The sequence below is a fragment of the Hippocampus comes genome, unplaced genomic scaffold (genome assembly GCF_001891065.2).
Source record: "Hippocampus comes isolate QL1 unplaced genomic scaffold, H_comes_QL1_v1.1 scaffold56, whole genome shotgun sequence".
NCBI lineage: Eukaryota > Metazoa > Chordata > Actinopteri > Syngnathiformes > Syngnathidae > Hippocampus > Hippocampus comes.
In genome coordinates, this window is record NW_017842056.1 from 1,313,398 (window position 1) to 1,332,145 (window position 18,748).

General features: G+C 46.6%; 1 protein-coding gene across 2 annotated transcripts; it reads left to right on the top strand.

Annotated features, from left to right (window-relative positions):
- The first annotated feature begins 486 nt into the window (after positions 1–486).
- On the top strand, positions 487–18,044 carry LOC109510391 (interphotoreceptor matrix proteoglycan 2-like). Of its 2 annotated transcripts, XM_019860674.1 has the most exons (21): positions 487–1,401; positions 1,474–1,641; positions 2,321–2,487; positions 2,562–2,590; positions 3,020–3,052; positions 3,477–3,532; positions 7,379–8,706; positions 8,794–8,943; positions 9,899–9,957; positions 10,051–10,071; positions 10,179–10,432; positions 10,545–10,606; positions 10,684–10,909; positions 11,036–12,537; positions 12,611–12,830; positions 14,326–14,536; positions 14,850–15,038; positions 15,861–16,056; positions 16,253–16,332; positions 16,532–16,584; positions 16,712–18,044. In XM_019860674.1, the coding sequence occupies exons 1-20, from the start codon at positions 1,323–1,325 to the stop codon at positions 16,563–16,565; spliced, it is 5,064 nt and encodes a 1,687-aa protein (XP_019716233.1). In that variant the 5' UTR covers positions 487–1,322; the 3' UTR covers positions 16,566–16,584; positions 16,712–18,044. The 2 variants fall into 2 exon arrangements, with proteins under 2 accessions (XP_019716233.1, XP_019716234.1); XM_019860675.1 differs by lacking the exon at positions 3,020–3,052.
- The last annotated feature ends 704 nt before the right edge of the window (positions 18,045–18,748 follow it).

Consider the following 18,748-nt stretch of genomic DNA (forward strand, 5'->3'; position numbering starts at 1 on the left):
TTCAAACTAAAACAAGCGTCGTGGGGGTGACGTTGAGTATTTTGTGCTGTGATCTTGAGACAAATGTTCTGCGGCACTCGACTTTGTCCCCAGGTATCTGTTAAGCTCATTATCCAATAAAAGATGTCCGCTCTTGTTGACGAAGGGGTGGCGGAGGTGTTACGGGAAGCTGGAATCACATTCGTGTTCTCACTTTGAGTTGAATCTGGCGCTGATTTGACCGGAAGGGAATAGTGGGAAAATCTGATTGACTTGAAACAGTACAAAACGTTCATGAGGCTACAGTGCGACTCTTGATTCAGACTGACTTTTTCTTGATGGTTATGGACTTGAGTAAATATATCTTGGCTATTCAAGGGGTCGGGGCATCACGATGAACTGCAATCAAAGTTAGATGGTATTGTTAAATGGCATTTCATTTCATTACGTACAACAACTAACGCACACTGCTAATTGATAATTCCCTTCACTTTGTCGAAGTTCTCAAAGGTATATTTGGCACAAACACAACATTGTTGGTGGCAGCAGCACGCATCGAGGCCACTTTTGTTCAACTTGAATTGGGGCCTTAGTCAAGGTAGAGGGAATAAATATTCATAATAGCTCATAAATGTGTTCATAAATTATAAACAGTAGAAAGCACAAATCCCCTCCAGATTTCTGCTACAAAGCAAAAAAAAAAAAAAAGCAGAAAAAGCCTACTAGAACACCTGAAATTGAATTGGGATTGGCACTTTAAATGGAGGCAGGCAGGTGTGTCCCGAGTCCCATTTAAATCAAGTTTGAATGTGACTGCTCCATCCCAGTTATAAAAGGGTGTGCGCACTTATGCAACCCAACTGTTTTTTTATACCCCTCTTTTTACTTGAGTCTGCCAGAGTATCGGCCACATTAAATTTGTTTAATCACATGATCATAATTTTGTAACATCACAAAAGTTGGCATTTGATCAGGGTTGTGTAGACTTTTGGTATCCCCCGTGGAGCAAAAATAATAATAACGGCCACTTGAAACATTAGTTGTTGATATTTTGAGAACTGTAATTAAAATAAAGATAAGATGGACTCTGGAGGCATTTAACCGCTGGGTTATTTGACACGAGAAACACATTGAAGAAGCCGGGTCAAGTAAATAACGTCTGCCCGCTAACGCTCATCCAGCCCGACAGCTTAACAAATAGGATTAGAGCTTCCATCTGCTCACCTGAGACGAAGCCACCCGGCGAGCTCCGTCCCTCCGCCGCGTCACCAAACCACGTCTGGACAAGGGCGAGGGACGTTTACACATGAGCTGAGGACGTGAGCGGCGGCCTTGGCTTCGATATGGCGGGAAAGCGTCGCGGCTTGTGGTTATGGACGTTGGGGCTGCTCCTTCTGTCCGGCTGCGTCAACATGGACACAGGTCAGTTTCTCGCCGCGAAAAGGCTTGTCGCTCACCTGTTGTGGTCACTTTGTGCTTCCTCGCCACTCTCAGGCGACGAGACGGAGGATTCATCTGAAGACCTGCGGCTTCTGTTAAGGCATCACGGATCCATGCCCCGCAGGAAAAGGAACCTTCTGTTTCCCAGCGGAGTGAAACTTTGCAGTCAGGAGACGCTCGACCAAGCCGTCTCCAACCACCTTAACTACTTTCACCTCAGAGGTTTGTCACAATGTGCCAATCGCCACGATGACGTTTTAGACTGGCTTTTGCGCTTAAAATGCACAAAGCGCTTGTCTTAACCAGCTTAAAAACTACATCTGGCATCATTAGAAGCACCTAATGGCAGAGAGGTCGGATGTCACTCAAAGCCAAATGGTTAAGTCTCCAATAGGTGGGTCGCAAGAGTTCTGATTTCCTGAAGCTGCGCTAACCTTCTTGAAACTGAGAGCTACCTCTTGGGCACCGATTAATACAAAGAGATACCGGTTTGATACACACTTCCGAATTTGCTGAAATTACCCTTCATTTTATGTTCTTCGAAAGCGCTGATGGTGTAGTGGTCCAATCGCCTGACTTGTGTCCCGGCAGCGTGGTTGTGAATGTTTGTTTGTCTCTATATGTGCCCTGCGACTGACTGGCGACCAGTTCAGGGTGTAGTCTGCCTTCCGCCCAAAGTCAGCTGGGATAGTCTCTCTCTCACTATCTATCCATCTATCTATCCATCTATCTATCTATCTATCTATCTTTCTATCTATCTATCTATCTATAATTTTTTTTTTTGCTTGTTTGTTTTTCCCCTCCAAATGGCTCCCTACCATGTGGTCTGTGTGGGCGACCCGGTCCCCCCGTGCGCACCATGTTGGTGACTCCCGGTTTAAGCGCTTCCGTTGTGCTCCAGTGTGCCAGGAGACGATCTGGGAGGCCTTCAAGATATTTTGGGACCACCTGCCGGAACGCGACCAGTATCGGGACTGGGTGGGCCGCTGCATGGATGGCTCCATTAGCATCAAGGAGATTGGGAGGTTCTTCAGTCAATCGGAGGAGCACCTCCGACTCATTCGCAGCGTGAGTCGCCTATTCGTTCTGGTTTCGGATCTGCCGGTACACATCTAACAAGGTTCTTTGGATGTTTCTTTCAGAGAGTTGGCATGGCGGCACCCATAAGCAGGTCAGTCTCTCATGCTTTATAAGAAAATTTCACATGACTGCTATATATATAAGCAGATAACACGGAGTGATGATACAACAAATCCTAGAATGCATTCATGCATTATTGGTTCCCTGATCCTCTGGGACTCTCATATTTGTGTTCATTTAGCAAGACATACCGAGTGGGGTAGAATGCAAATTTGTGGTACCATGTTTGTTGGTCCTTCTTTGTCAAGAGCGCAGGGTTGTGGTTCTTTTGCATGTCCGTGGTCTCCAAGTTCCGTAGAGCGGAAATATTTGCCCGTGTTTGCTTGAGTCTCGATTGAGCGGCCTTCCACAGAAAGTCAGAATTGCAGACACAATGAACACCAGTTGAGGAGCATGCAAGCTCACCAAACGTTGATGTCTTGTTGACAAAACGTGTGTTGTCTTTCCTCACCTGCTGCAGTGTTTCCATCAGCTCAGGCCCACCTCTGTGCAGGTAGGCCTCCATGTGTCAATTCACAAGAGATGGCAGGCTGTACCTTTCTCTTGGTTTTGCTTTCATTTTTTCAGTTTGTTGTGTGCTGACCTTGATGACAGAAAATCTTAAATATCTGCTATTTTGCTATGACTGGAGTAGATGGGAAGCAGAAAAAAAATGGCTGTCCATGTTGAAATAGGCTAAATAACCTGAAATATGGAGGGTTCCTTTTGCCACAAAAATCAAACGCACAGTGTTGAACATCTCCACTTCAAAAACGTCTGGCTATCCCTTTCCGCCGCTTATGGTTGCTTCATGCGTACATTTACGTGACGCGCCTAACTGCGCTCTGTCGCTTGGCATACATTAACGTGTGAAAAGATTCGACGTAACGAAACATTTTTTTTCTTCTCCCATTTTACTTTGTGTTTCTGTCCCATAGTTCTGGAAGTTTGTCCGGCATTCCAGTTGGAGGACTTTTGACCAGCGCCCAGCCAGGTAAAGCGTCACCTGACACTGTGAACCTTTGATGTCAACAAAGTAGCACGTCTTTCCGTATAAGAGTACATTTCTTTGTAGTAGTAGTAGTAGTAGTAGTAGTAGTAGTGGTAGTGGTACTGAACTCAAGTCAAAGTAGGGGATGTGGGAGGGATTGTGGTCGTGGTATGAAAGGTACAGCGGGAAAAAAGAAATGGGAGAAAGCTACCAGAACCATTGTCACTGTGGTAATGATTGTTAATACTCAAACAATATTGTTAGCATTGGGCGGCCCGGTGGTGCAGTGGTTAGCGCGTCGACCTCACAGTGCAGAGGTAACGGGTTCAATTCCAGCTCCGGCCTCCCTGTGTGGAGTTTGCATGTACTCCATCTCTTGGCCAAAGCAAGCTGGGAGACGATCCAGCTCACCTGTGACTCTGAACAGGATAAGCAGTGGAAACTGAATGGGTGGATGGTCGGCCGGATGAGTTAATTGGAGGAGTAAGTGTTTCTGAACCAATATGTTTTAAGTGTTATGGTAGAATGGCGGCACGGTGAGCGACTGGTTAGCACGTCCACCTCACAGCGCAGAGGTGCGGGGTTTGATTCCGGCTCCGTCCATCCTGTGCGGAGTTTGCATGTTCTCACCGTACCTGTGTGGATTCTCTCCGGGTGCTCTGGTTTCCTCCCACATTTCAAAAACATGTCTGGCAGGCTGATTGAACACTCCAGATTGTGATTGTGATTGTGAATGGTTGTTCCTTTAAATGGTTGTGTGCCCTCCGATTGGCTGGCAACCGGTTCAGGGTGTCTCCCGTCTACTGCCCGAAGACAGCTGGGATAGACTACAGCACACCCGCGTCCCTCCCGAGGATAAGCGGATTAGAAAATGGATGGATGGATGGATGGACGTTATGGTAGATATAAGAAAAAAAAGAGTAAAGTCGTGGTCATGGAGCTGCTGCAGTGTCTTGAATGCAGAGTTCTGTAAGAGCTGGCATTTTCAGCGGCAATTATGGGGAAGCTGAAACACACGAGGACTGTAGTCGTGCTACGGATGGGGATGTCGGCAGTTTAGCGGTGAGGGAGCGGCCCAGGCAATGGGTGTTTCTTAAATGGAACTAAGTGCACCAGGTGACGTTATTAATACAGTATATGTGTCTGAAATGAGAAAGTGGAGTCGAAAAATGTTTCCCAACCTTTACCGATCCAAGGCACACATTTTATATTCGAATAAATCTGACGGGGACTCCACCAAACAAAATTGAACAAAAAACGCATTTCATTGTTTTCCCCGTTGCTGGATGCCGCCCGTACATTTCGGCACACAGTCTGAATGCAAACCGCCGCAGAGAGAGAGAGAGACGGACTCCGCGTATCATCAGATCCCCCCGGCAGTCTAGGCCTACGGCAGCTTATCTCGGGGTTGACCCAGGACAAACCTGAGTCAGCCCTGACCAGAAAGATGACTACTCGAGTCTGCTTTTAAAATGACGAGAGAGCGTCTGCCTCCCAGACGCACGATTGATGCTTCCACGGAAAAGGGGCCTGATCGTTGAAGGTTCTTCCTTCTGTTCTACTTCCTCAGATTTGGGGAATCAGTGTAAATCTGAACTTTGGCAGTGTCGTGTTCTAGTGCAGCGGCTCTCAAACTGGGGCCCTGACGGTCCTCAAAAAGAACTCGCAATCGGTTATTGTTGTATCATTTCACGTAACACATGGGCAGCGCTGCGCCAATAAAAGAGACGTACTAAACCAATTACTTCTCCCTACATTAGCTGTGGGCTTATTAAAAGCTTTGATATGATTGTGACGTATGCATTAAGTAAGAGTTACTTAACAAACCTCATTTCCCAATAGTTGACTGTGTTATTTTATTTTATATTACATTTGTTGCACAATAGAATAACAATGTTTGAAGCCAATGGGAAAAAAAGCTATGTTCATAAAATGTTGAATTATTCTATAATATATACATAATATACCGTATATCATAATATTCCCCAACTAAGATTCAAATTTTGAATCAACACAAAACCAGTGGCTGAGCCTCAGGCGCTCGTGAAATCTTGTGGAAGCACCCAGCACACTGCACGGATGTTGAGTGGAAATTTCGCCGCATCGCTCTGTGTGCGGCGGCCCTCAGGGGTCCCCACCGGGACCCAGAAAGTTTGAGAACCGTTGCTCTTGTAGCTTCATAAGGCACCACTTTAGTGCCTTCCGACGAGGTGAATTCGAATTTTCATTCAACATTTTATAGGGAGCCAGCGTCGTGAAGTTGGCACAGCGGAAACAAGACCTCTTCTGCTCGTTCGAGTGCTCGTGCCACAACATTTAGGAACCAGCTGGAGAGTCTTTAGCGATTTGATGGAGCAGCCTGCTAAGAGAGAGTTACAATAATCCAGGCTAGAGGTCACAAGGATGCACTAGTTTTTTTTTTTTCCCTGCATCGGATAGAGACGAGGAATTCAAAAATGTTTCACATGTGAAAAAAATGCTGTCCATGAAGACTTGTTTTATGTTGGAGCTGAATCTTAAATCCTAATCAAAGGGTCCTCACTGTGCTGCCGGGGGGGGGGGAGCAAAACGATCTCTAGCTTATACATTACGTCATTGAACACCTTGCCTCGTACTTCCTGGGTGCCAAAGCATCTCTGTATGATTATTATTATTATTATTATTATGGCTAATTAGATTTTTGTCGAAAATTGGAAAGAAAAAAATCTTCAGTCTTCCAAGTCATTGTTTCTAAAACGCACGCCTTAAATTTGGATGACTGATTGGTTTCTTCATGTTACATTGATAAATAAAATTGTGTGTCATCAGCGTCAAGATCTTTTCACACTGCACTTCGTGATGCGCGGCGTACCCGAGACAAACCCGTCGTGAATGTGCGTAATGTGTGTAATAGACCAGTCGTTGATTGCTGATATGAACAAAGTGTCGGCCATCTGACAAGTGGGATTTAAACCAATTAAAGACAGTTCCTTTAATTCCGAGATTAGTCACTTTCACTGGTGCTTTCTCAGTAATATGAGCATTTGAGATCCGGACCGAAAGTCCTCAAACAGATGATAGTTTCATAGAATCCTACAATTATTTGGCTTTTGTTTTCTTGAGAATCTTGGAAACACACAAAGAGTGTATGTGGGCCTCATGGGCTATAACGTCTGAGGGGAAGGCGAACTCCAGCTGTCAATTTGTAAAACCGTTTCCCTTGGGCTTGGTTTGGTTCCAGGAAGGAACATTTCTGTTTTGTCAGGAAGGCGGCCGATAAGGGAGAAAAGTTGAAGAGGGGATGGTGCAGAAGTGCTGCCGGGTGCCATCCACATCATCGTAAAAATTTCAATTCACAAAAAAAGAAAAAACTTTCCAAACAGGGAGAATCGAGATATTTTGTCAACTGGAAGTGGGACGTGGAGACCGTGTTTTGTAAAACTGTGCGCGCAAGTTTGAAATCGGTTAAGAGAGGCTATGGTCGGTGTCCACTTCCACCCCACAAGCAGGAGCAAGCAGTGGGCGCCGGAACACATGCGCCCTTCTGCCCAGAATAGCTCATTAAGCCTATTTACAGGCCACAGCCTGGTCAATGGCGGACCAGAAGATGAAGCGTTCCCGAGCTTAGTGCGAGATGAGTACCAGGGGTCATCACAACCGACCTGCGAAGTCTGGGTTTGGTAAAAACGGGTCGAGGGACAGTCGAAAGTTTGGATGCTCACAACATTGTTGTCGGATGACATCGGTGCGTTATGTTTGTGCGTGAAGAGACGAAAAGGTTTATCTTCACTTTATTCCATATGATTCATCTCTTTTTTAAAAAAATATTTATATTTCATGTTTATTTTTGCTGGCATGTTGCTGTTGCAGAAACCCCTGGCCAAGAGGCCCCAACTTGGAAACCTTCAGCCTCCGCACACGAAGAAGTCCTTGAAGAGGAATTAACGAAGGCTCCCGTGGAGTCGACCTCTGACTCTGTTGTTGTCGGCTGTGGTTCTAATGTCAAAAGTCACTCTGACAAGACCGCAAAGGAACCTACTGATGCTATTGTAGAGCTAATCTCTAAGCCGACTGTCCAGGCCCCACAAGACTATAGTCGTCCAGGGGTCACCGCTTTCACAGAGGAAGGTCTTCCAGATCCATCTCTCGCAGACGTGCTGACTGAAGAAACACAATTGGAAAAAGAGAAAACCGGTTCGTTGAAAGATCCACTCGAAGTTGCCGAGGATGCCACAAATGAGGAAGAGCCAATCGTGGCTCCTAAAGAGTGTGTCAAATTAGTCGATGAGGCACGAGAGGAAAGCCTTGTTGAAGCTGCTGAAAATCCAGCCGAAGCGCCCATTCCACCTGCAGAGGTTGTCACGGAAATGCTGGAAGAAGAACAACTAGCACTTGATATCAAGCTCGGGGAGGAAACGGATCCTTCAGGAGCAAAATCTGTGGGAGGTGAAACTGGACCTGGAGTACCTGGCACACACGACGCGCATCTTGACTTCACATCTGCGGAGACGACACCCGAACCCGGGGCTGAAACTTCGGAGGAAATGGATGACAGGATACACATAACAGAAGAATCCACATCAAAAAGTTCCGAACCTGAAGACCCGGTCAAGGTAATTCAAGCGAACATTGGCGAGGCACATGCTGAGTCTGATGATGACGTAAGTCCAGTTATTTCTGTGGATAGTTCAGAGAAATTACTGCCAGACACTAAATCAGAGTTGCTGGAAGTTATAGAAGAACCTCCGGAAGACTCGGAATCGGGGCGTCCTTCGGAAATGACCACACAGAGTTCTGCAGTCGAAGTTGATCATGCTGAAAAAATAGAAATAGTTCATGAAGTTGAGGAGGAGCTTGCAGGTAAAGATGTCGGCCCACTTGTCTCCTCTGAGGATGATGACTCCCCGGAAAGTGCCAGGTCCAGTCCTGCGGAGGTTCCTCCTGACGCAGTCCAGCTCATCTTGACAGACGCAGCGGCGGAAGCAGGAATACGCACAGAGGCACCCTTCCACGAAACGGTCGTTAGAGCCACTGCGGAAAGTGACGCCGAGGTTGAGGCTACACCGAGCGGCTACGTGCCAGCCACCACAACGTACATCGTGGAATACAACAACGGCAATTTCCCAGATTCCACAGAGAGCCCCCTGAAGGCCGATGACAACTTGCTACGTTTCCCCTTTGAGGAGCAGGAGAACTCGGTGAGTCAGACGCATCGCAGATCACCAATTTTTGTTTTATTTTTTTCAACTTCACTAAAACTTTCCCATGTTCTTACACACATTCAGCTTCATAATGAAATCGACAACTTCCTGAGGCCGCCGAAGGACCAGATGGTGGAGCTGAGCATGACACTGAGGGAAGAATCCTACACCGGAGCCCTGAGAGACCCGAGTAGTGTCCACTACCAGCAACTAGTTCGACACTTTATCCGCAGGGTACGTTCGTGCGCAAGCAAGTTGAGCTTTGTGTCAAAATTATTTTAAACGGTCTTGATCGTCTCAGTGCTCATGTTCAATGGGTCGCCAATTTTTCTTCATTAAAGTTCTTTACCGTCGAACCTCGCGACGTAGCGAATCTGTACGTTACCTCGGTCGTTCGTTAAAACCACATCCAATAAAATGGCCGCCAAATGCGCTGTATAATGCAGTATGAACATTTATAGGTGTAAAAATATGAACGTGTGATACAGTATAAACATGTCAATTACAAATATGTGTATATAAAGAAATAAAACAAACAAGTGTAGCATTGCGACGTCATCTCGGAAAACATTCAGCCAGCAAATGAAAAGTGCCATCTCCACTTCAGGATATGCCGCCTCCCGAATCCGTTTACGATCTACTTTCGATCTGTTGGCCTCGAACTCTGCCGTGATTTTGTTGCCATTCGGGATGATTTTCGAAATCGTCAACCAATTGGCAATTTCTGTTGAGCGTCATCTGGGAGAGTCTCCCTTTCGGAATTGGTAGACCATTTCAGCCTTCACAGACAACGAGATTTGCTTCCGTTTACCAGACGTGTTTTCAGACCACGTGCGTTATGCCTCGAGAAGGACAACAATGTAGCAGTCGATCTGAATGCGTTGCTAAGCAACAGAGGGGAGTCCCGCGGCGTACATTTTGTTCATCAGCAAGGTCGCGGCGGCAGTTTGTTTCCCACGGTTCGTGGCAGCGAAGGCCTTTTCATTATTTTGTGGGAAAAATCTGGTCGGTATGATCACGTTGACGTTCTAAAGGTGTTCGCTGGAAGCAAAATCGGCAAATGGAAAATGAATGACCTGAAATCGGGGCTTTGAAATGTGAACATCGTAGGGGTGGGAACATTGAAAAAAGGTTCGACTGTATAAACAAGTTATGAAAACAATCTTTGTTGACGGTGGTTTACGTCCAGGTTAGAGACGCCTTTGAGAAGCTGCCAGGCTTCAAGAACGCCTTTGTCATCGAATTCAGGTGCGGATCTTGTTATGCTGAAACAATTGCCGACAGACTTGTGTTGAGAACTTTTTTTTCCATTTTTCTTTGTGTACTTTTCTCTGTTTTCAGACCTCAGAAGGACTTAGAACGGTAAGGCCGCCGCATCCTTAAAGAGTAAAAACTGCTGCATGTGCAGCAAGCCAGGAAGTGAGACAGCGGCCAATCGATATGTTTCTGCTTCGTTGTTGTCTTTTTAGGGGTCTGGTGGTTCATGTCCACTACGCCATCACTTTGGCGGTCGGTAGTGACGGCATCTCCAATGCCACGATGGATTTCATCACGCAGCAGAACAACCTGGTGGAGAAGAGCTACCCTGCGGCTGCCGAGGAGCCAACCGTCGTTTACACCATCACAGACTTCCGCAACTACATTACGGAAGCTCTTCGCAAAGACAACGTGCTGACCAACAGCAGTCTGGGGACCCACTCGGACCCGCTGCTGCTAGAGAACGGTGACTGGAAGCGGAACTCGATTTTTATCTCTTCAGAACGAGAGGAGTTGACACTCACCTTGATCGACTTCAGACTCACGAGGTGTTGAAATGTACCGTCTGTGTCCTACAGCTGGAAACGTGTTACCTCCGGGGGACCCGACAAGTCGACCGGCCGACCTCTACGACAACATGGTGACTCGCCGGCAAATACGGCAAATTCCGTCTTTGGGAGTGAATGAGTTAATCTGTGATCATCATCATCTGGACAGGACAACGTCCTTGCTGCGGAGAGACCACCCGACGCGCCGAGTCTCGAGATGGAGAACGGTGACGGTTTTCTGAAGAAAGATGACTTCCTTTTTGACTCGTTTGACTCGTGGAAAGACACAAGGAGCGAAGCGGTGAGCGAAAACGACGTCTTCACGGTGGATGAGAGTACGACGTTTCCACCGATCCTTGAGAGGATACCAAGTCTGCTGCCAAACAGACAAGACTGTGAGTTATTAGTTATTAGATTGGGCATTTATTGGATCATTTCCAACACGTTTCCTCATATCGAGTTCTGTTCTATGCATTGTCACACAAGTGTTTTAATGTGGCATGCGTTCTTATGATTGACAGCTGATGAAAATATTGAAAAGGAGGGTTTTCTCATGAGTAATGAAGGAAACAAACCCTTCCAAGGGGACCGCCAAGCTTCCAAAGCTCCACCTTCTCAGAAAGGCCTTGAGGTCACAATGGACTTTGGATCCGGCTCCGGTTTCTCGGGAGACGGGCAGGAAGGAGTTCGTCAGTCTTGGGAACTGGAAGCAAGCTTTTATGGTGAAAGCCATCTGGAGGTCCTACCGCCACCGGATCTGGAAGAGACCGATGAAGATGATGGAATCCAGGAAGTAGGCGAAACTCTCGATCAGTCACTAACCAGCAAAGAGGATGGCGTCATGGGTTCCGAGTCTACTCCCGTTACACCTTTGCACACACTTCCTCCATTTGAGAACCCGTTCTTGGATCAGGCCTTATTTACACCGCACATCAGCACGGACCCACGCTTGGCTACCAGTGGTCCACCCGTATTTTCACCGAAAGGCACGTTGACAGTTGAGTTGTCGATGAAAACAGTGGAAGCATCCGGCCTCGACGAAGAGTCTCAGGTGACGCAGGATCAACACAATTTGGTGGCACTCACGGGCGCACCTCATTTGCAGACCTGGTCTAACGAGCGCCCGGGTTTTGCACCCGAAGTGGCAGTGACAAGCGAAACCACAAAAGCTTCTGCTGTGCAGCAAAACACTGACGCCGCAGCAGCGATTACGTCTGAAGACCCCGACAAGACCACACAAGGGCCAACGGTTGAAGAAGTAAGAACAATTGCGGTTGAAGAATCAAGCTTGGACGGTCTACCTCCTCAAACGCCTCGTGAGGAAATCTTACCTGAAGAACCGAGTTTGCCACTTCCTGAAACCCACCGCGATGAGCTGGAAGTGTTCGAGGAGCAGCATATCCCGTTCTTTCCACCGACGCCAGTGGTCGTTACCCTCGACGAAGACCTGGCCGTCGATGAAATCTTAGTTGTCACAAAGACCGCTGCTACTGCCACTGCTCCTGTCATCACTTTATCTCCCGTCAGTTCAGACCCCAACCCCATCGACCTCTCTCCCGAGAAGGATTCACCGTTCACTCGGGTGTCGGATTCAGCCCCCGAAGACGACGACTCACTTCATCACGAAGATCACGGTCTCTTCGGCACGGTGTCTTCAGAAGTCGATGAAAAACCCCCCAACTTTGAAATCCTTAAAACGGAAACTTTGATGCCTCCGGTAAACCCGAACAGCACAGAAGCGACGGAATTGCAGACCGTCCAGCGCAACCCCTCGAGCGTGACAGGCATCGGCGTCAGCCTTGACGTGTTCCAGTACGGCGGCATGGTCACCGAAAGTGACAGCAGCGGCTACTCCAGCGGGGCGCGGGGCTCCGAGCTGGATGCTATCGCGCTGCCCACCAGGCCGATCCAAGCTCTGACGGTGTTCTTCAGACTCCGGGTGACCAACATGGCCTTCTCGATGGACCTTTTCAACAAGAGCTCCCCCGAATACAAAGCACTGGAGCAACGGTTTCTACAACTGGTGAGGACTGGTCCGCCACGGAGTGAAAACCCGTCGCGAGAATAACATATGACGTGTTTTGTGCTTCTTTCAGTTGGTCCCATACTTGCAGTCCAACCTCAACAACTTCCAGAACTTAGAGATCCTCAACTTCCGAAATGGCAGTATTGTGGTCAATAGCCGGATGAGATTTGGCAAACCGGTTTCTCGAGGCGTTGCCAATGTTGTCTTCCTCATCCTCGAGGACTTTGCGAACACTGCCTACCAGACCATGAACCTGGCCATTGATAAGTACTCGCTGGATGTTGAGTCAGGTAAGACGGAGCCTCTTGCTCATTTATTGGAACATGCACACAGTTTTTAATCCAAGGACGTACGAAATAATGCTGCGGATTGCAAATGATGACAATTGATAGGCGATGATGGTTGAGCTTGAATTCAAGCATGAAATGCCACAAAAATGACAATTCGATTTTATTTAAATCGTCATTACTGTTATGTTTTTATAACATAGGCTGCTATTTTACCGATGCGATTGAATGCCGCTGAATAGCCACTGTTAACGTTCGAAACGAGCGCAAATCGACGCTCCTGCTGCCCCTGCAACTCCTGCTCACTTTTTGCCTTTTTACACGACATTACTTTTGGGTAGTCCAGCCGTCAGTCGCTGGCCAGCACTTGAAAGTGGCTCTGAAACTTCGCTGTGAAAGCATCCAAGACATAGCCAGAGAAAGTCTGTAGCGCTGGAAATGACTCAAATTAGCCACTGGTACATATGCGACAATGGGGTGGAAGTGCAAAATGCCCCCCCCCCACCCCCCGACCCCGTCATAGAAAGCGGCCGATTAAAAACACTTTAGTTGGTGACTTCATTTAACACATGACCAATGGGATAACACTCCAGAGATGCAAACAATTGTATGCCAACATTAAAAAGTACATTTTCCATAGATGTCCCTTTTAAGAAATAAATTTACAATTGACTCAATGCAGAACATTTATACAACGCATTATTGGTACACTTGTATACTACTGTATATATTTTTTAACTTATTCAGACTTATTTTTAAAAGCACTACCCACCACTCGCTGGTCCCCAAAGCAGTCAGTCCTTTACAAACTGAGCTTCGCTGTCATTGTACGGTTCTAATCCGCTTGAGATCTCAAAGCTGAAATGCCCGACAAGCTCGATCGTGTACATTTTGCGTATTACCGTTCAGTCAACCGTCACTTCCACCGAAAACCGTTTAACGGTAATGTCGAGGAGGACTCCGGTCTGAGTTGTGTCACTGCGTGCAAAGACTCTTGACACGCCATCGCCGCAGCAGTCAGGTCACATACGACCGAGTTAATCTGTCTGGGAGGAACGTGAGCGGAACAGAGTCGCACTGGTCAGCCGCGCCATCTTGTTGACCTCGATCTGCACAGTTCACTCTGCTACTGCCGTCCAACCTGTTAAAAAATAATTTAACTGTAAAAAAAACACAAACAAAGTCTATTTTTTACTTTACCTTGAGTAAAGGAGTAAACTCAGGAGGCCATTTCTACTTTTACTCGTCTTTTTTTTTTCTAAATACTCATATCTGTACTTTTACAGTGTGAGAGTACTTTTTCCACCTGTGTTGTCAAATCTGAAAGTTCCATTTCTCGAAACGGAACTGTTTTAACCCAATACAATCAATTTAATGAGTCAGGTAAATATATATCCAACTATACTGTACATACTTTTTTTTTTTAGAGTGACGGGAGCTCAGCGTGATGGTTAAAAGTAGGTAATAAGAATGAGGCTTATTTTGTTTTCCTGTCTAGGTGACAACGCGGACCCCTGCAAGTTCCAGGCATGTAACGCCTTCTCGCAGTGTATGGTCAATCGCTGGTCCGGCGAGGCCGAGTGCGTTTGCGACGCGGGATATCTGAGCGTGGACGGCCTGCCTTGCCAAAGCGTCTGTGACGTGCAGGAAGACTTCTGCCTCAATGACGGCAAATGCGACATCATTGCCGGCAAGGGCGCCATCTGCAGGTCAGACTTCTTTGTTGCAAGGGCCAATTTGAGGATTGTGTGAACATGTTCGGCAGCAAAAGCCGAGGAAACGTGACCTCTGTCCCGACGTTATTTTTCATTACTACTTTTCATGTTACCGTACTTTCTTTTAAAGCCGTTAAACACACCGCAGCCCCACAGTTACGGTTCATTTGTAACATCAAATCTCATGAAACATTTTTCCAGTCTTAACTGTATGTGTTCCAGGCATGTTTAATCTTTCACATGAAGGGCACGTGGGCCACACCGTCTGTGGTTTGCCCCCTTCTTGACTTCTCTTGAATAACCGCAGGTGCCGCGTAGGAGAGAACTGGTGGTACCGCGGCGAACACTGCGAGGAGTACGTCTCCGAGCCGCTGGTGGTCGGCATTGCCATCGCCTCGGTCGCGGGTTTCCTTGCGGTGGCGGCAGGAATCATCTTCTTCCTGGCCAGGACCCTGCGTGAGCAGTATGACACCGAGGACATGGAGGATCCGCTGCGGTGAGTCGGGGCAGTCGCTCACCCAGTGCTTGTTTTTACACCAGTGAGACCCAGTTGAGTGAGTTTAGTGGTCAACTAAACAGGCCCACATTTCACACTAAGTTAATTTGCAGATGAAGAGATCATCGTTTCAGTATATAGTGTTGCTTTGAGACAAGAGTGACCTCACTTAAAACTCATCTCACTTCACACCAAAGCAGACGTTTGGCAGATAGTGAACAATTCTTCTGACTAATTCTTAACAAAAAAAACCCTAAAAAAATCATGCTTTAAACTGCTTAATGCCACACTCCCCACTGCCAAACAAAATGTACAACAAAGAGATTTACACGTGTCATGTCAAACAACACATTGCTATGCCTAAAGTCTGCTTAGCTTCAAGCTAAATAAAAGAAGACTGCAAAACGCCACGGATGGGATAATGAATAGCATTAGGTGTCGTACCCTTTTGAGCAATGGATTTTTAAGCATAAATGCTGGAGCAACACATGTAGACAGCTAAGATAACAATACTCAGAGGCATGCATTCTTTATCCTCTGTGAAGAATAACGAGTATTTCTGCAGCTTACTGAGCATTTTTGAGCAGCACAATGTCCAGCGAATTGATGCCCAAAAAAGCGTCAAAAATGACTTCCTTACATTTTATGTCGTTGTGTTATGACTTTTAATAGAACACAATATTGTCGGGCGCTATTTTTTGTTATGAGACAAAAAAAGGGTTTTGCAGCACTGGTTTACACATTAGTTTAATTGATGACACCACTTCAAGCGGTTCGACAAAGTCCAAACTTTGTGCGAGTGACTAATATTCTGTGTTGCAGACGAGGCGACAGCGTGCCAACTCTGGAACGTGCCACGAAATTTAACCCCATGTTTGAGAGCGACCCCGTCACCACCCAGTACTACCGTCGCTATGACGATGACTGTCCCCAGTACAGCAGCCCCACGGCAACGTCGAATGAGCTCAGTAGCGAGGAGGTCCGGCACATCTACCAGAACATGGCGCTCACCAAAGAAGTGCGAGACATTTGTGGTTTGGTCTCCATGTCTTGTGACGTTTTGCATTTTGTGTGCCACATCTCATGTTGTCTTTGACGAGACGGTCACCTCTCAAGTGCTCTCAGTGGTCGACGTCGTGCCGGAGAAACCAATGATGCGTACAGCCATGTGCAAAACCTCTGAGTCATTCGACGTTTTTTTTTACCTCCGGCAGGAGATCCAGGAGCGTCTGAGGATCATCGAGCTGTGCGCCAGGGATCAACATTTTGCAGACTTTGTGCGACAGACACAAGTGTGAGTGATTCCACTCGAAAACAGCGCAAATGTATTGTCAGCATTCACTCACAAGCTTGAACTACTAATCCCAAAAGAACTTTGCTTCAGTTGGGGAAATCGAAAACTTTTAACCGGCTCACTCATTGTTGTGACGTTTTGCTCTTTTGTCAAATGTCGACTGGTTAAACGTCATTTTTGTGTCCTTTTCACGGTGCAGATACCTGGAACGCCGGGGCAGCTCCACCACATAACGGGTTGCAAGCTTAAGAGGTACTCCAGTCATGCTGGTCATCATTTTCATTTTATACTTGGGTTGCTTCTATTTTTCTCTCATTCCTTTACACGGGTGTATTCTTAATCATTGTGTTCCCTAATAATATATTTTTTTACTTTTCAGGGTGGCCCCAATCCTCCTGGTACCAGTCACCATCAACCTGATTCATTTTATTTTTGCATTCTAGAATGTTCCAATCTCACAATGAAGTAGACCAGGGGTGCTCAATACGTCAACCGCGATCGACCGGTAGTCCGCCGTCTCGTCCCAAGTCGATCGCCAGGGGTGTCGAGGGGAAATGGGAAAAAAAAAATTGTGTGTCTGTGTGCGTGTTATGAATATTATCGATTTTTCTGTTGGTGTACACTGTACACTTAACATCCGATCGGTTTCACTTTCACGAAGAAAAAGTATTGACATAATAAACATAACATTTAAAAAAATATAATCAAGCAGGTTACCTTTAACCTATGATGGCGCGTGACCGCCATCACCGGAAGTTGTTAGCGGTCAGCAGTCTGCTAATGCAGCCTACGATAAGCGCTGTTGCGATAGATTTTTGTTTTTTTTTTTGTCATTATTATTATTATTATTCTCATTCAAAGTTTGTCTCATCTGCAATTAATTGATGGCACTGGCAAAGAATGTGAATCTGGAGCGCCATGAGAAACGTTTTAAAACGGTACGTGAACGTACGATCGTTTCTGCACTTAACACGCTGCTAAAGTGCGCCTCGTGCCTCCGCGTCAGGTCTCCCGCGAAGGTAGACGGTGATTTGCTTTTTCACAAACGCTTGTATCGACTTTATTTTCCTGTTTCGCTCATGTCAGGGGCCGTTATGGCTGTTGCTCATCATTGCGGGCGCGTGTGTGTGAGCATTTGTGTGGATGTGCAGTAGCGGGTCGATCGCGGGAGTTGGGTTACTTGAATAGTAGATCTTTGGTGAAAAAAAAAAGTTGGGCACCCCTTGAAGTAGACTGCCGTTCAAGTTAGGTTGGCTAGCATCTTTTTACGACAGACAGCTGCCTTTGTCTGCGACTGTGAAAGTGGTGACTTGGGCGGTCGTAGCTCCTGACTGGACAGAGAGGTTGATGAGTTTTGGTTTTTATTTTTTTGCAAGTCAACTTTTGAGCATTGACCCTTTCCACGATCGTGTCTGATCTTTCGGTTGTCATTATCTGCTTGTGTCCGTTTCTTTTGAACTTGTTCCATTTTGTCCTTCTGTATCGAACTTCACTTCAAGGGCCTGATTGACTAAAATCTCAAGTAGCGGGCACTAAATTGCATGTTCACGCACTCGAACAGATTGAGCCGTGTTGGCAACGGGGATAAAAGCGGTGGGGATCGCCATCTTTAAAAGAGGGTTTGCACTTTATGGAACTGTGACGCTTTTCACCATGGAACATTTTGCCCGGTCGGTAGGTTAGTGCAAACCCTTCGTAAAGCAGGCCCCAAATATTTTTATTTTTTTGCTGCTGTCATGTCATGTCCGTGTTGCTTCCACCGACAGTCATTCCTCCGACGCGGCTCGCGCTCCGAAAGAAATGTAGCGATTTTGTCCTCTTTCCAGAAACCTTTACCTCTTTGTTCCTGGGTTTGTTCTTGGGGCCGGCATGACACTTCCTCAGTGCCTTGGTCGCTCTGTTAGCTTGTGGACGCGATGCAGCTCGGGGCCCTAGAAACAAACTCATTTCGTGTTTCGAGTTGGATCGCTTCACTTGTTCCTCTTGGCTCGGTTCGGTCAGCCGCCTGCACAGGGCAACCATGCACCCTGCATGTTTACAGCAGTCATAGATTAAGAGTAGCCTGGCGATGCATCTGCATTTTCTTTTTTTTTTTTTTTTTTAAACGACAGCCTGGTGTCTTACAGTGTAGGTTTTCTTTTTTTTAATCTTCTTGTGTGTAATTATGTTGTTTATTTCTGGCTCGTGTCTGAGTCTCGCTCCTTTTTGTAGACTGCACACATTTGCTTCTCATTAGTTAATAGTTTGCCGCTTAAGTGTGGGTTTTCACTTTGATTTTAAGCCGGTCCCCTTGTGTATTCAATTCGTTGCTTGACTTGCCTGGGATTTTCTCTTCATTTTTCCTACCACCCATGCCTCTTTAGTTAAGGGCCTCCTGTGTATAGCTGCTCCCGTTATGTGTCGATGGTTTGTTGTC

Coding starts and splice junctions, on each gene's coding strand:
- LOC109510391 (XM_019860674.1), top strand. CDS start 1,323: ATGGCGGGAAAGCGTCGCGGCTTGTGGTTATGGACGTTGGGGCTGCTC. Junction 3,533..7,378: donor TTTGACCAGCGCCCAGCCAG/GTAAAGCGTCAC, acceptor TTGCTGTTGCAG/AAACCCCTGGCCAAGAGGCC. Junction 12,538..12,610: donor AGCAACGGTTTCTACAACTG/GTGAGGACTGGT, acceptor TGCTTCTTTCAG/TTGGTCCCATACTTGCAGTC.